At 35.7% G+C, this 17,200-nt stretch overlaps 1 protein-coding gene across 5 annotated transcripts in view; it reads left to right on the top strand.

Annotated features, from left to right (window-relative positions):
• CKAP5 (cytoskeleton associated protein 5) overlaps positions 1-17,200 on the top strand; it is an 87,298-nt gene that overhangs the window by 25,966 nt on the left and 44,132 nt on the right. For all 5 annotated transcript variants that reach the window (XM_019743673.3, XM_019743671.3, XM_019743669.3 and 2 more), the window contains exons 2-9: positions 2,098-2,191; positions 2,685-2,878; positions 4,339-4,545; positions 7,282-7,453; positions 8,075-8,207; positions 8,430-8,530; positions 10,941-11,054; positions 15,983-16,087. In XM_019743673.3, coding sequence (XP_019599232.2) covers positions 2,135-2,191; positions 2,685-2,878; positions 4,339-4,545; positions 7,282-7,453; positions 8,075-8,207; positions 8,430-8,530; positions 10,941-11,054; positions 15,983-16,087 — 1,083 coding nt within the window. In that variant the 5' untranslated portion in view covers positions 2,098-2,134. The remainder of the gene's footprint in view (positions 1-2,097; positions 2,192-2,684; positions 2,879-4,338; positions 4,546-7,281; positions 7,454-8,074; positions 8,208-8,429; positions 8,531-10,940; positions 11,055-15,982; positions 16,088-17,200) is intronic.

Here is a 17,200-nt window from a genome sequence, read left to right as displayed (position 1 = left end):
AATTTTAAAAAGACTGGTCCATCACTATAGAGTTTAGGAAGCACTGCATAGTTCATTCATTCTTGTTGCTGTATAATACTGCACTGAGTTTATATACCACTATTTATTCATTCTCTTCTTGATGAACTTGTGAAGTGTTTCCAACTTTTGACTTTTATAAAGAACAATGCTTTGAATATCCTTGTATATGTCTTCCAGTGCAGTTGGCATCAATATCTAGGGTATATACCTTGGAATGGAGTTGCTGGATGGTGGGCTATGTGCATCTTTAACTTACATAATGCATACTGTTTTCCAAACTGTTGTACCGTTTCATCTCCTGCCACAGCTGTATTAGAGTTACTGTAGATTCGTTATTAAAGTTTGACTCCTGCTCCAAAATGCGCTGCTGTTGTTTCCCAGGGTCCTGGGGATTTGGGAAAGAAGCCTCAGTGAAAGTGCCACATTAATAAACTTTTTACAATTCAGTCTTTGAGTATTTAACTTTCCCTGGAACATTTCCTACATTTTGATTGGAGGGAACAAGTTGTAAAGGAAGAGGCATAGACTTTGAATCGTATTATGATCTCACTGCCTACCACTTTTGTTGTGTTTGGCAAGTTACTTAATCTTTGTGAGCCTAGTGTGTAAAGTGAGAATAATATCTTTCTTTTGTGTAGTTGTTAGTACAAAGTGATTCAACATGTTTAAAAAGGACTTTTACGTGCCTGTTCATAGTAGACACTACCGTGTTTCCCCGAAAATAAGACCTAGCCAGACCATCAGCTCCTAAGACCTGGTCTTACATTAATTTTTGCTCCAAAAGACACATTAGAGCTGATGGTCTGGCTAGGTCTTATTTTCGGGGAAACACAGTATCAAAGTATATATTCATTAAACAAATATTTATTGAAGATATATTTTATTTCACACCTGGACTGGGGAAGCAGAATCTCTCCTGTGTTTATAATATTGAAAATTGGAAACAATTTAAATGTCCAGCAATAGGATTGATGATAAAATAGAGTGCTATGCAGCCTTTAAATATCATGTTCTCAAATATGGGGAAATGTTTGTGACCTTATAAGAAAAAGATTGTAAGAGAATCTGCCCTCTTTTTTTTCCATATAATTTATACACTGTATGTGCATTGAAAAAAATCTGGAAGGACTCAAGTGGATACACACTTCAGTGTTCATCACAGTTACTAATTGGTGGTGAAATTATGTGGGGTTTTTTAAATTAATTTATTGGGGTGACAGTGGTTAGTAAAATTACATAGGTTTGAGGTGTACAATTCTTTAATACATCATCTGTATATCATATTGTGTGCTATAACCACATTAGTGGTTACCAGAGGGTAAGTGGGGAGGGGGAATGGTAGAACTGACTCTGGGTGGTGAGCACACAATGCGAAATTGTGTTTTAATACTTTCCTTCTTTATGTATTTTCTGTACTTTTCAGATTTTTTGCAGTTAACATATTACTTTTATAATCAGAAAGAAATGTTATCCAAATCAATAGCATAAAGTTATTAAAGGAGTGTTGACAATAAACCTCACTAAAAAAATGGTTTAATTATAAAGTTTATAAAGGAAGAGTTCATTTAGGGATTTAATTTTTCACTAGTTTTAATTTTTTACTAGTTTATGTAAACATTGACTAAAGTCATATTTACCAGAATTAGGTAGAGAACTGGGTAGCATTGAGATTTTTCCCTATTGGTTATTTTCTGTAAGGAATTTTAGGTTAATGGTTGAAAGTACAACTTTCTTTGAAACTCTTCTCTTGCCCTTTCAAAAGGCCAAGTAGCTCAGCTCTTCAGTTTTATCCTAGCTTTGACATGTATCTAAAAAGTTCCCATTTGGAAAAATATGTAAGCATCATTTTAAAAAATAAATATCTGTTCTTTCTAGATTTATTTAGATTTTTTATTGACTTTTTTCCTTTTACTTTTTAAATGTTCTGTTAATGGAATTAAATGGGCATATAAACAAAGAATGGGCTTTTTAATCTTACTGGTGCATGCATGATAAAGAATAATCTCAGAAAAGTCTTTTTTTCTTAAGAGATTGCTTGATGCTAGACTTAATAGTTATCAATTTTTATCTGTCCAGGAATTACTCTTAACTCTAAGGAGAAACTGGAAGCACAATGGGAGATGACAGTGAGTGGATGAAACTGCCGGTTGATCAGAAATGTGAACACAAGGTGAGACTTTTCTGGAACTCAAATTTCAGTGTCATTGGCTTGTTTTGTCAGTAGTTATACTGTGTAGCTGCTGTGTATAAAGCTGCCTAATGATTACACAGTACAACTGAAAAACAGCGTACTTTGGAGATTGGGTGGTTTCAGCAGGATGATTTCTCATGTTTGAACTGTCACATCTTTAAAAATATGCCATATTATAAAGAAGTAATAACTAATACTTGGATACCAAGTGAGATACATTTATAATGGCCTATTAGGAATTTTAGATGGCCTTGGCAGAATATCATACAAATTAAATACTTACAAAAGAAAGTTTATTAGTTTATCTTCTTGGAAAACTATCTGAATTTCTTAAGACCTTGTTTTATTTCCTATCATGGGGTCCTTTATTTAAATTACCTGGTATAGAGTAGTTATTTTTACTGCCCCCTTAGTTAACAGTAAATGATAATATCATTAAATTTTGTTTTTCAAAATACTATTTTTCTTTTAGCTGTGGAAAGCAAGGTTAAATGGGTATGAAGAAGCCCTGAAGATCTTCCAGAAAATAAAGGATGAAAAGAGCCCAGAATGGTCCAAATTTTTAGGATTGATCAAAAAATTTGTGACTGATTCCAACGCAGTGGTTCAGTTGAAAGGGTTAGAAGCTGCACTTGTTTATGTCGAAAATGCCCATGTAGCAGGAAAGTAAGTAGTTTCTTTCCATATTCTGGGTAGAAACCCCTGTTGGGCACTACCTGGGTTAATCTGTCTATCTTTATGGATCACCGTCCTTAGTTCTTAGTACTTTTAAAATATATTAATTTTCTTAGTTTCATAGCTCCTTTGATACTTGTTTTTTTCATTGAGTCTTTATCTGTTCTCAGAAGTCTAAATGGTATATGAGATCTGTAAAGAAGAGCAAATTAGAAATCAGATCTTGTTTTTACCTTAAGGTTTGATGAGCAAGTGACTTTTTTCCTTTTGAGTCTTTTGTATGGAAATTACTCTAGACCAAGAAGGATAATCTTCAGTAACTTCTAGAAGAAACAGAGGTTGTCAGCAAAGAATTATTAGCATTTCACTGAAAACATTTGGGCATTACAAAAATCTTTTTCCACAAGGCTTCCCAGCTAGGCGATCCTAGAATCACATCTTTCTCCCTGTGGTCATTAGGCATTTTTATCTCTTAGGAGAGGTAATGCTACATAGACAACCTCTGTGGCTCTCAGTCTGTTTCACTTGAGCTACGGATAATAGATGTTTCTAGTCACTCTGCTCTCCCATACCTCATAAACCTAATTTTTCTAACTCTAGTCTTGATATCATCAAAAGGAGCCCCCCCCACACACACACACACACAAATGTGCACAAGAAATATATACTTCAAAGATTATACCAATAAAGACAATCATAAGCATAATTTGACAGTTTTGCTAACCAGCATCACCAAGTTTCCCTTGCTATTAATGAACTCATTGCTTTTTTTATTTCATTTTTCTTCTGCTATCAGAAACTTTTTTGACAAATGCTGCCTGTAATTCCAACCCACTCAATTCCTCTAATTTCTAATAGTCCAGGTTTTATTTAATTTAGAAGAGATTCGAAGCAATAAAGTCACTATAAAGTTTTACCAAGGAGTTGGGAGCAGCCTTTTGTTACTAAAGGTGCATATCCGTTCCCTCTGTGCAGAAATTCTCTTGTCTTAAGTGTTTAAAATGACTTTTTAAAGAAATTTCAAAAAAGCAAGGATTCCTTAATCCTATTTTCGTAAACTGTATCTGTATATGTGTGTGTGTATGCATATATATATGTACACATACATGTATATATATATGCGCATATAGAAAAGTATGGAAGGGTGAATGCCAAAAAGTTGAGTTGTCTCCGGGTAGTGAGATTTCAAGGAATTGTTGCTTTCTTATTTGAATTTTCTACATTTATAAGAATCTGTGGTTCTGTGTTATTGTCTGGTGTGATGTCTTAAACTTTTATGGTTTGCATAAGTTTTTTAATGTTCTTGAACATAAATTAAAAAATTAGAGACTCATTTACTTTATTTCTAAGCATTTTTCTAAAGTGTAGGTGATTTCCCTATCACCTTCCATGACCTTTTTCCAACTTTTTTTACTAACGTGTGTGGTGGTTGTTTATAATCTACATTACAGAACCACAGGAGAAGTTGTGTCAGGTGTTGTAAGTAAAGTGTTCAACCAACCCAAAGCCAAAGCCAAGGAGCTGGGCATCGAGATTTGTTTGATGTACATAGAGATAGAGAAAGGAGAGGCTGTGCAAGAAGAGCTCCTAAAAGGCCTGGACAGTAAGAACCCCAAGATCATAGTGGCCTGTATAGAGACACTGAGGAAAGCCTTAAGGTAAGACCCTTTCTTTTCACTTCAGTTTTATTATCTAGAATGTCTCAGTTGCGTTTGGGTTCCTGGTTTAACCAGAAATGAAAACTGCTGGATTTGACTTGGCACGCTACACCAACCGGGAAGGTGACCTGGAAAAGCTGAAGTCATTCCTCAAGTGTGGCACTTTGTATTCCCTAATTTTAGCCTTCAAATGTGCAGTATAGTTACTTTACCTAAATCCCTTTGTAATGAAAGTGAGCAGGGGATATTTCTGACCTGTTCTCAGATTATGAATTGGCCTTTTTGTGGAAAAGCACTCCTCGGGGCATTTAAGCAGCTCCTTCTCTCTTGGTGTCCTCAAGCATAAGTTTATATACTTTGAAATGTTGGCTAAAGTCAGTTTGTTGGCTAGAGCAAACCTTTGCTTAATTGCCTTTTTAGTAAAGTAGAAGCAAATGCTGTATGTCTTTAAACAGAAGTACAGCGACAGCAAATACAAAATAACTTCTACTCTTGTGTAATAAGTTATTTTCAATCCTAGACTTTCTTGTTGTTTGGCAGTGAAGTTTTTCTTGAATAGGATCTCTTTCAGGAACCAGTGGCTGTAATTTGCTGTAGAAATCTGAATTAGACAAACCACTAGTTTGTTCTGATTTGGCAGTCCTTCTAATCTGATACCCTGTCCCCAATACTATCCACATGAGATACTTTAGAAAGCAGCTCTAGTGAAACCTTAAATGTGTGGCCTATGAGAGCGGACATCATCCCAACTCAACTCACGTGATGTTATATATGACCTACTTCTTGGAGAAAATGCTTCCTTTCGTGTTTATCTTACATGAAAGTATCAAAATTCTTAAATTTTGTTAAACTATCCTCAATTTATACATTCTTCCGCTTGGTTCATAATGTTCTTTTATAAAATTTGACTTTCACTTAGATTTTTGTATGATAAATTTTTCCTCGTTTCTGGCCTAGTATAGTATAGTAGGCATGTGTGTTTTTGAATAGTAAGTAGTATGCTTATTCTGTCATCCTAGAAATTAAGTGAATTGACTTGCTTATCAAGACTGCTAGTATCAGTAGATCTGTTCTGTCCTTAGTATTGGATCTCTAATAAAAAAATATGTATTATATTCTAATCTCCATTTAAATTAGTAGTTTCTGGTGTAGAATGCTATAAACTCTGGTTACTTCATTTTAAGCTGACTGGGAGAAGAAGGGTAGAAAAAGAACACGTTAGGTATATCTTCTTATGTCTTCCTTATAGATGTTGTTATTTAGTCCCATTCCTGTATGGTTCTTTATTTGTCCTAAAGCATCCCAGAATCTATAGTGAAACTAGATAGCTCTCTGGGACCTTCAAGAACCTTCAGTTCAAGCTGTTCAGTCTAGGTTCTAGAGCTGCCTCAAGCTGTCTGTGTTAGTGGTAGCTTCCGAAAACTTAAAAATGTTCCGGGGGCCCTAAAACGGGCTTTTTTTGTTTTTTCTATAGTAATGTTTAGTATCAGGATTAGCTTTTGCTTTGTTAAGGTGTCTTTTTCCTATGGACTAGCTCCATCTGTTTCTGTTTTTGTTTTTAATCTTTCAGAAGCAGGCCAAGATAGTGAAACAAACACAAAATCAGACGAAACAGTAGTAATGTAAAAGAAAATTAGGAGATCCCAAATGTTAGGTTCTTCAGGTGCCGTGATGAGTATCCTTAAAAGAATAGTTTACCATCACCATCAGTTCTGATTTCCCTTTAATCTTAAAGGTCAGCTGAGCCAAGTTAAAACATTCTTTTCTATGAAAATAAAAGAGATATTTAAAGGTAGTCTTGGAAGTTATCTAGTTCAGTTTCATGTTAAGATGTCTGTATTTAAACTATTTACAGAACCAGGTGTCTTAAATATTGCTGTCTGGGGAGAGTATTTTCAGTCTCATTCTTTAGCCTATTGGAGTATGTCAGGAGCTATTACTGAAAAATTTTGTTACACTTATGCATGTGAGATAAATTTGTACACATTGGATAATAGATAAATAATATATATGGGTCCTACCAAGAATTTCAGTGTTCTTTCATAACTAAATCCTTCTTGCTCCAGAATTTGTTGTTCAGAAATGTTAGCAGTGAATCAGAAAACTAAATTTGGCCAGTTGGGACCTTAAAAATATAGTATGTGACAGATATGTAAAGTTAAATGTGTTACCTTTTTAAAAGAAGTCAGAATGCAACTGTTTTCCCCTTAGAAAACTAAAGGAAAGAGATTTAAGTTGCCTGGAGTTACAATGCGATAGCTTCAGGAATGAAACACAAAACTGCCAGGATTAGTGATCGCTCGAGTGGACTGAACTACTTCAGTTATAAGAACTATTGAAAGTTTATTAAAAGCAGATTTCACTCATCTAAATATCTATAAACTGACTTATTTATATTTTTAAGCTTGTATATGTATATACATATGTATTTAAGATACTGCGTAAGTGTTGATCCTTTGTAGACTTGAATTATTCCTCGTCTCGTTACCTAGAAAGTTAGTTTTTAAATGATAATATTATTTTAGACCCTACATAAATAGTATTCTTGGAAGAATGATATCTAAACATACATGGGATTATGTGTCCCCTTTTTTATTTTGTGCCTTAAAACTCAACCTACATAACTCTATTATTATAATATATAGGTATGGAACTATGTTTAAGTGAATGAAACAAACACTTTACCCAAGCATGTTGCATGTTGACATTTTTTTCCCCAATTTTTTTTACTTCTAGTGAATTTGGTTCCAAAATCATCTTGCTTAAGCCAATTATCAAAGTGTTGCCAAAACTCTTTGAGTCTCGAGAGAAGGCTGTTCGAGATGAAGCCAAACTAATTGCTGTGGAGATTTACAGATGGATTCGCGATGCCCTGAGGCCCCCGTTACAGAACATAAACTCTGTTCAGGTGAGGCACAAAGTTTGGGGTTGTCTTTGCAAAAGGTTAATATGAAGATAGTTCCTTCCTTTCACTGTTGTTGATATTCTGTCCTTAGAAATATTAATAATTACTTCTCATTCTTAATTTTAAACTCAAGTTGATTTTTCTGAACATAGCCAACTGTCTCTGCTGTTACTTTGTCCTCTCAAGTTAAATACCACACATTCGGTGATTCCAGTATGTTAATGTTTAACCTACAGCATTTTAGAAGATCCCTGTAGAATATTCTTGGTGACAGGACTTAAAATGTATTTTGTCCAAACTAATATTATCTTTATTTTTGTTACAATTGGTTTTGGAGACTTTATCTGATACAAATATATCTGAATTCATAGACTAATGAAAGTGTCCTAAAAAATGGACTTTATTATTTTTTCTATGTGCTTGGTCATACATCTTCAGTATAGTAAATATAACTCAGTTTGACTTATGCTACAGAATGTATGCAATTTAAATTTATCCTGTTTGTCTCTTTAGTCACATAATGAAGAAATTAAATTCTGATGTGTTATTAAATATAAACGTTAAGTATGTTCCCTAACAGTGGAGATGTATATATGTTTCTAAAATATTTTATGATATTTGCAGTTGAAAGAACTAGAAGAAGAATGGGTCAAACTGCCAACAGGTGCTCCTAGACCAACTCGATTTCTGCGTTCCCAGCAGGAACTAGAAGCGAAATTGGAACAGCAACAGTCTGCTGGTGGAGATGCTGAGGGAGGTAAGCCAGTTTTAAACACTGGTTTCTATAAAAATTAGCAAGAACGGGCCCTAGCACAAGAACCTACGTTCACTAGGCACACTTTGTAGGATTGCCTCTTAATAAGTTGTATATGGCACTAATAACGCTGATCCCGTCTGTATCAAGATTCCATGAGGGGTGTGAAAGGACTGATAGTAAAACCATCGATTTTTAAGGTTTGTTTTGTTTTTCTCCTGGAAGGTGGTGACGATGGTGATGAAGTGCCACAAATAGATGCTTACGAGCTTTTGGAAGCAGTAGAAATTCTTTCCAAACTTCCCAAGGACTTTTATGACAAAATTGTAAGTACTAGTACACTTCTTTCATTTATTTCATTTTAAATAATTACTTAAGTAAAACTAGAGAATGCTCTGTGAGCCATGTCCTGGTGTGCCGCTTCCATCTGGATCTTCCCTAGTAGGCTGAATCAGTTGCTGCTTCTTTGTTCCCACACTACTTTGCATATATACCTACTACAGTGTTTCCCCGAAAATAAGACCAGGCCGTATATTAAGTTTTGCTCCAAAAGACATATTAGGGCTTATATTCAGGGGATGTCATCCTGAAAAATCATGCTAGGGCTTATTTTCTGATTAGGCCTTATTTTCAGGGAAACATGATATTGCACTTTTTTAACACTCCTTACCAAAAACTCGAATATTATTCTTTTTTTTTTTTTTGGCTTAGACAAGGTAGATGTTTATTTTTTGCAAATGTTAACATTGAAAATCCAGGATTAATGATAGCTCCTCAGTCACTGGGATCCAGAGTTCTTCTACCCTGTTGCTCTGCACTTCTCAACACACAGCTTCCATGCACGGGCCAGTGTCATATCCTGATTCAAGATGGTTGCTCCAGCTCCAGCCATCATGTTTGCATTCCTACGTTTGAGGCAAAATTTCTGTTTGCTGGCTGGATAACTTTGGGAAAGTCATTTGACTTCTCTATATTAGTCAGGGTTCTTAGTTGCCTGCAACAGGAACTGTCCCCTGGGTTCCGGCAGAGGGGCGGCAACTCGAGAGTCACCAGAGACACACGGAGGCTTCAGGGTGAGGGCTAGAGGGACAGCTGCCACCACCCCTGTGTGGAGCCCACCCACATGTAGCCTACAGGCAGTGCCATCTTTCCTGTCAAACATTATTTTTAACTTCTCTGTTTTCCTCATTGTCATTCCAGTTTTACCTTTAAGTATGTCTCAAATGCATCCCCTTTTCTCCATCCCACTGCCACTACTTTACCCCAGGGTTTCTTGACCTTGGCACTGTTGACAATTTTTCCCAAATAGTTCTTTGTTTGGGGAGACTGTCCTGTGCATTGTAGGATGTTTAGCAGCATCTCTGGCCCTTACCCACCAGTTAGAAGTAATAACATTCCTCCAAGTCATGATAATCAAAAATGTCTCCAGACGTTGCTAAATGTACCCCAAGAGACAAAATTATCCCCAGTTGAGAAACAGTCTTATCCCAACCACCATCATAGCTTGCCTTGCATGCTACAGTAGTCTTTTTACAGGACTCCCTGTTTCTGCTCTTGCCTCCTTCTCCTTCCCATCATATTTCACAATGCATTTAGAGGTGTAGGTGTCATTTTTGAAAATACAAATCTTCTCATATTACCTCGCTAAAACCCTTCAGTGTCTTCCATGGGTTTTAAGAGATGATATCTGAAATCGTCCTGTGGCCCTTGAGGCCCACGCTTACCTTTCAGCTACATCTCTAATTGCTCTCATTCTCTATGCTCCAGTCATACCAAACTTCTCCCAGTATCAAATGTGCCACACTTGTTTTTTCCCCCCCTAAACTCTGGGCCTTAACATCGTTGTTCTTTCTGCCTATAACATTCTTCTTCCCCATTCACCTCATAATACCTCTTTATCTTCTAGATCTCACCGTAAGCATCACTTTTAGGGGAGATCCTACCTGTCAGCCTAAACTAGGTTGAGTCCTCTTGCTGTATTACCAAAGCAGCTCGCACTTACTTCTCCTTTCCTGGTGGTCATGACCTGGTAGTTTTTTACTAAAGATGTTCCTCGCTCCTTTATCAGCTCTTTGAGTATCCTATAAGCTTCTGATTAGCAAATATTTGATAAATTGAACTGTAATGTCCTCTAGGATGACCAGTTCACCATTTCTTTGTATCCCCAGTTCTTTCAAAGAGTGTATATTCAAATTACTGAATGATTGCTTGAACTCTACTAGAGCATATTCTATTTCATGGCTATAAAACAAAAGGATTAGCATTTTACCCCCAATCCAGAAAACTAATCTCCAAAATTAGAACAGTTTTGGTTGTTGGTTATGTGATTGTTCTTTTCTGCTCTTTTTAATGTTGTCAGTATGGAAATTACTTTCTCCTGTAGTTGTGCCACTGTCAGATATGCTAGAAATGTTTTCTGTCAATGTCTTCTGTTTAATTCCCGCGTACTAATATTTGCTTAGAAAATGAGAAGGAAAAATCTCTGTCATCTCATTCCATTTACTTATTATAGAACTTTAGGGTTATGAAATGTTATGAAAATACTTTTTATATATGAACAAAAATTTTATATATATGAACAAAACATTCTGATTAGCTGTACAGTTTTGCAATTTTGTTTTTTAACCAACTTTAGAAAAAGTTTCTGAAAACAAAAGGTATTTATTTTTGAATTAGTAGCATGCAAGAAATACTTTAATTTGCTGTTCTATAAGTGACTCCTATTGTGTCTTGCAGGAAGCGAAAAAATGGCAAGAGAGAAAAGAAGCCCTGGAGGCTGTAGAAGTACTAGTGAAAAACCCCAAATTGGAAGCAGGCGATTATGCGGATTTGGTAAAAGCATTAAAGAAGGTAAATGTGAGGAGTTTCAACATTGGTATCCCAGCAATAGTCCAGGCTGTTGAATTTCTCTTTATCAGTCATCCTTTTTATCACAACTGCATTGCCATTTAGGGAGCATTGTTCAAAATAATTGTCCCATGTTAGTTTGGAGGGATTGGTTTTTAATCTTTGTTTTTTTATCACTTTGACTTTAATATGCTGTTTGATAGCATGTACAAACCTTAAGAAAAAGAGGGTCTTGCTGATCTAGACCCAGCTGTTCCAGTTTTATAATTCTGTAGGATGAACTATTTAAATTGGCTTCATTTAATGGACAGATATTAAATATGAAGACTTTTTTTAGATAGCGAATGATGCCACACTAAAGCAAAGGATGTGGGACGTGTGTCAATTTTAAAGCATGCAAGTACTACATAAGAAGAAACCTAAAGAAGAATGAAATCTTACCATTTGCAACAATATTGATGGACCTAAAGAACATAATATTAAGTAAAATAAGTCAGACAGAGAAAGACAAATACCATATGGTCTCATTTATATGTGGAATCTAAAGAAGAATAAATGAATGAACCAATCAAAAAAAAAGAAAGAAATAGTTTTAGAAAATATCCCCTTGGTATTGCTTAAGTCTAACCAACTTGAGTGCTGCTGGCAGATATTTTTGTATATGGGGCTTTTCATAAAATCTGAAAGTATAGATCAAACACTGTGGATATAGTTATAGAGCTTAAGAACAAACTGAAGACATCATCTTGAATACACCGGGTTGAAAACTTTGTTTGCTTCCTCAGCCTGAAATTACAGAGGATTAAAATAGTGGGGAGAGGAGGTTAATCTTTAATTATATACACATGTAAGTACAGTAATTCTCATTATTCCTGGTAATTATGTCTATAAAGTCACCATGAATGCTGAATTAGCAAATCCTGAACCATTGTTCGTAGGGGAAATACAGGGTCCTGCAACCTTTAGTCATAACATTTTCATCAATGATACATAAAACAACGCACAACCTTGTTTAATTCTGTTTGAAGACATTTTATTTAATATATATTATCGATTCATTAACATTGAACTCACAGCCAACCGCACTGTAACTTGTGCCTGAAAAGAATTTATCTAACACATAATTTCTGTGTAAGACAACATCACAGCTTTTTTGCGCTGGACAGAACTTCAGCACTACACTTGGGGGTCATTTTAATGGGGAAGGCACCAACAGAAAGGATCAAAATGCAAAAAAACACACAAAAAAGAAACCAACATGGCATTAAATAGACCGTGAAAAAGATGCTTGTTTACTGTATGAGAGCTGAAAGAAGAGGCAGAGTATTGCTTTGTTCAGTCTCAGCAGGAAATATGCACAGCAGGCAACTCAAATTTTTCGCAGCTCTGTGCTTGTCTGAATTACCAGGAAAGGACCATGAGTATTGATTTGGGGATGATAAATAAATTTTAACCAGTAGGTGAATTCGCAAATACGAAGTCCATGAATAATGAGGATGGACTGTTTTCTCCTAGTCAGCCTTCCTATGCTTCCCTCTTATGTGGGATTTGGAGGCAAGGATATGATTTGTCAAAATCTTTGATGAGTCATCAGTCTTCCATCTTGAAGAGCCCCAGAGTCAGGCAAGAGTAATTAAAGGGAATTGCCCTGAGGGAAAAGATTGCACCAACCTGGAGCCTGGGAAGAAAGAGAGAAGGGGAAGAAGGCACTAAGAGAGGGAAAGTGAGATTCTAGTGGCCTTGAAGAGACTTTCAGATTCTCTAGTATATAATTTTTATCAGGAATCTTACTGCCCTGTCACTGAATTCTCAATGCCTCAAATAAAAGCTTTTATTTTTTCTTATCTGACAATAAGGAATATTAATCGATGTTCTCTACGTGCATTTTCTTAGGATGTTAGCTTTTCGGATAAAGACTGGTTTGTGATTTCCACTGGCATTGTAATATAAACGTAATCTCTTGCTGTATTCTATACAGAGAGGGTCATGGACTTTATATCTGGCTAGACATAGATTTCTATGAGCTCTAGAGTAGCAGGAGAAATGTTTTTCCCTCTTCACATGTTGAAATGAGGGCAATCAGTCAGAGGCTACAGACAAAAACCTTAGTTACGTGGCTAAAATATTTAAAACAATGAAAAGTTAACCTCAGCTGTACAAAGTGACCTAAACATGACATTTTAAAAATATTTTATTTGTGATTTTACTTAGGTGTAAACACAAACTTCATATATTATGTTGACTTAACAGAGACATATTAAAAATGGTGAAATCGAAGAGCTTGAGATTGAAGAATACAATATAGACCGATCCCTCTTCCCTCCATAAATAGCCTCTCCTCTCTTTATCAAATAATCCCACTAATTTCCCAATTTTTTTCCTTTAACACAAGGAGTAAAGAAAGACCTATTCGTTTTGAAATTCTTTATAGTATTCCTGAAATAATTTATTAAACTGTCTTTCGAGTTGTCACCTGATATTTTGTGGGCTTTCCTGTTCTGACAGGTTGTAGTTCTTTCTTCTACAGTAAGTCTTCCCTCTCTCCTCTCCCTTCTGCCCCTCAAGGAGTTGCTTTGACTTTGCTAATTACCTATAGGTGTTGATTAATATATACATATTTTTAATCTTTAGATAAAGATTTGGGTTTTTAAGACGTTTTGTTGTATAATCTCCAGACTTTCTATGTGGTATTAACCTTTTTTACACTTGGTCTTTCTACATTTCTTCCATTAATTATTGCTTATATTCACTATAGATTTCCAAACAGAATAATGATGGGTTTCATTGATTTCTCCCTCTGTCAAGAGTGTTTTTGTTTTGATTACTATTAACTAGTGGCTTACATTCTAGTTAAGGATAAATACTAATTGATAATTACCTAAAATTACATTGTAGGCCTAGATTTATGGGAGAAGTGACAGCACTTTTAATTATAGATCATTTCCCATTATTTAGATTACATTAACATTGTGAGCTAAACCTTCCTTTCCCCAGTCTAGAATAGACTCACTGAGTTTTTCTCAACTCTGGAATGGAGTCCCCCCACATACACTAGTTTTCTTTAAAATAAACACTTCTTTACCTTCCCCACTTCCATTTCCCAGTTGAGAACAATTGTTTTAGTCAAACGGGTGTGTGACAATGAGTGTTGATAGGCAGATATGTACTAGGTGCCTGGTCCATCACTCACCTATAAGTTCATAAAATCCTTTACCATCTTGAACTATAATAGGTTCACAGGATCCTTTTCAAAGCTTTACATTAGCATCATCACTGTCTAGGGTTCAGCTCCCACTGGTTACTGCTCTAATAGTGGGAAAGGAGAGGTATTCTCCTAAGAGTGGGGGGCCTTTAGCTGGTATAACAAAATCACCTTTTGAGCTGTATTAAAATACTGATGTCCAAATCCCATGCCAGATTCATTGAACTAGGCTTTCTTGGAATGGGGTCTGGCATGTTTTTGATGACCAACCCTAGATATACATTTAAGTGTTAAATATAAAGTCTAGCGTCTAAATAATACCTGAGAGGTGTTTTGGTAAGGAGAAATAATCCAAACATCTACAAGTGCCGGTAGTGAGTTCAATACAGGACTGAATGGAGTTTTTTTCTCCATAGATTTATCATAATTAATTAGAATGTTGACAGAATGTTTCTTAGGACCCTGATCTCATCTTCTCATAAAGTAAATGATTTTTCCATGACGTGAGTTTAGAGGGAGAGTGTGCTGTAGAGGGAGAGCAAGAGGTCTGAACCACAGCACTACTGTACGAGTATTTACTAGCTCTGTGACCTTGAGCAAGTTAATCTCCATTTAATTTTTGAAAACTACAAAATCGAGAGAATAGCAGTACCTACTTTATAGGGTTTGGGTGAATATTAAATGAAATAACATTATAAAGAGCCTATAAAATTATGTCATCTAACTTGTTTTTAATAAGTGTTACACTCTTAATCCTTACTCCTCAGCTCGGGGGAGTACCTGTAGGTGCCGTGCTTGCTGTGCGTTAAAGGTTTTTTAATTCAGGGAACCTAGAATGAAACATTCTCCTTAGAGATTACCAGATCTTAGGGACTAGATAAAATCCAAGGAAAAAATGGAAGCATTACTTCTTCTGGGAAAAGAGTGAAAAACAAGGGTTTGGGGCAATTAAAAGTAAAGCAGCTTTTTAACACCAGGTGACTTGGGCAGTATAGCACAGTAAAATCTTAGCAGGAAGGAACCCAGGCAAGTCACTGTCCTGCTAAATTGACACAGCTATACCTACCACCTGTGAGTTTTGATAAGCGCTAGGCTCTGTGGGGTGTCGTATAGGAGGGTGGTAGTTAGTATAAGCAGTGCTGGAGGAGATTCTGCTCAGAGGCTCTAAATGTAAACTTGATGATCATTAGGTAACTAAAATGGCAGCTGCAAGGCCAGAAGCTCCCTCAGAGGAATGGTTGCAGTGGCATTTGCAATTTAGCACTCCCAGGAGCTTCTTGAAGGTATCTACAGCAGTTTCTGCTGGTGCTCCCTGGGTGTCAGTGTTAGAGCTGCTGCCTTGTGACGTCTTCCAGAGAGGCACTCTCTTTTGGCTTCCCCTGCCCTGAAGCAATCAGCTCGCCTCCAGCTTCTCTGCCATTATCAGAGTAACCTCCTCTACAGCACCACGCAGCACTGACAGCCCAGACTACCACTAATGGAGAGTTAGTGATTTGAAGTTGTGGTTTTATGTACATTTTATTGGTAGAACTTTAAGATAGGAGACTAAACATCCTGAAAGGAATCTCCCAAATTTGATATTGTTAAAGAAGAATCTTTCCTGTTTTGTAGGAAACATAATAGGCTATCCATTAGCATAACAGCTTTCAGAGCTCTTTTAAGAGTAAGTTTTCAGTTCCCTTTTACAGGGCTCTGACTGTTTTGTTTTCCTTGTTTTCCCTTTTTGTAGGTAGTTGGAAAGGACACCAATGTCATGTTGGTGGCTTTGGCAGCAAAATGTCTTACTGGCCTGGCTGTTGGGCTAAGGAAGAAATTTGGACAATACGCAGGACATGTAAGTAACACTCCTTTTTAAGTACAAATCAACAATACTATCAAAAATGTCAGACTGGTTTGCTCTGTGATTCAAAACAGCTCTTTGGCATAGATCTTTACATATTGGGCAAAGTAAATTTCTCACTAAGTTTTATTAATATTGAGCATAACTCTACAACATTTCAATAAAGATGTCAGTTATAACAAAATTCAATAGCTTTATATAGAAAATCAGGCACTTAGCCTAAAGTACTTAGTTGAGTTGATTTTCTTATTACTTATTAATATCTTGCTTGGTTCTCACAACATTATGTACTGTATAACAGAATGAAATAAAACTTATGATAAACAGGACAGAGTAAAAATGAGAGTAGGAAAGGCAATATAAAATCAGAAGTGAATTAATATATAAAATATAATTTATAGTGCTTTTGTATTTTAAGAAAATAACAATTTACTCATATACTTGAGACATTTTATATAGGTTACACTGTTGGTGACATCCGTTTAGTCTATTCTAAGAAAATCTGACTGGAGACATTTGTTGAGTATACTATTTTCTTTGTATAAATTAGGAAGCAATCAAGTTTGGTAACAGTTTTAATCAATTGAGATGTTTAACTGTGTGTGGCATCTGTCACTTGGCCTCTAAATCTGGTCTGAACTACTTAGAATGCTTCAGCATCCGGAAAATTAATTGTACTGAGCTTTAGGGTTTAACTTACTAGCCGCTTGATCATTTGATTCCCTAGATTGACTTCAGAGTCTCTAATAGTCTGTAGTCATGTGTCACTTTTATAATGTGAAGCTGATACCTAACCTCACTTAGTTATGGTATTTGGAGCTTGCTTACTCATAGCATTAAAAATAATTTTAGAGAACTTAATTGAAAAAAAGAAGACAGTACCAAATAAAAATAAATCATGACTAGCTGATTACCAGGGAATTAAAAATAAGAATCTATAAAAGCGTTACACGTATTGGAGTAAAATTATAATTAGCATTTTTATAGTAATTAGGAATATTTATTATATAATGTGTGTGTGAACTAGAGTGTATTAGCTTTTGGTCAGCTTTATGTCACTTATTAGAATATTTTACACTTTTGTGTTAGGAATAGCTATTCAAGCTA

This window comes from Rhinolophus sinicus, chromosome 14, assembly GCF_057876585.1.
Source record: "Rhinolophus sinicus isolate RSI-liver-muscle chromosome 14, RSI-T2T, whole genome shotgun sequence".
NCBI lineage: Eukaryota > Metazoa > Chordata > Mammalia > Chiroptera > Rhinolophidae > Rhinolophus > Rhinolophus sinicus.
This window is presented reverse-complemented; position numbering and strand designations above follow the sequence as displayed.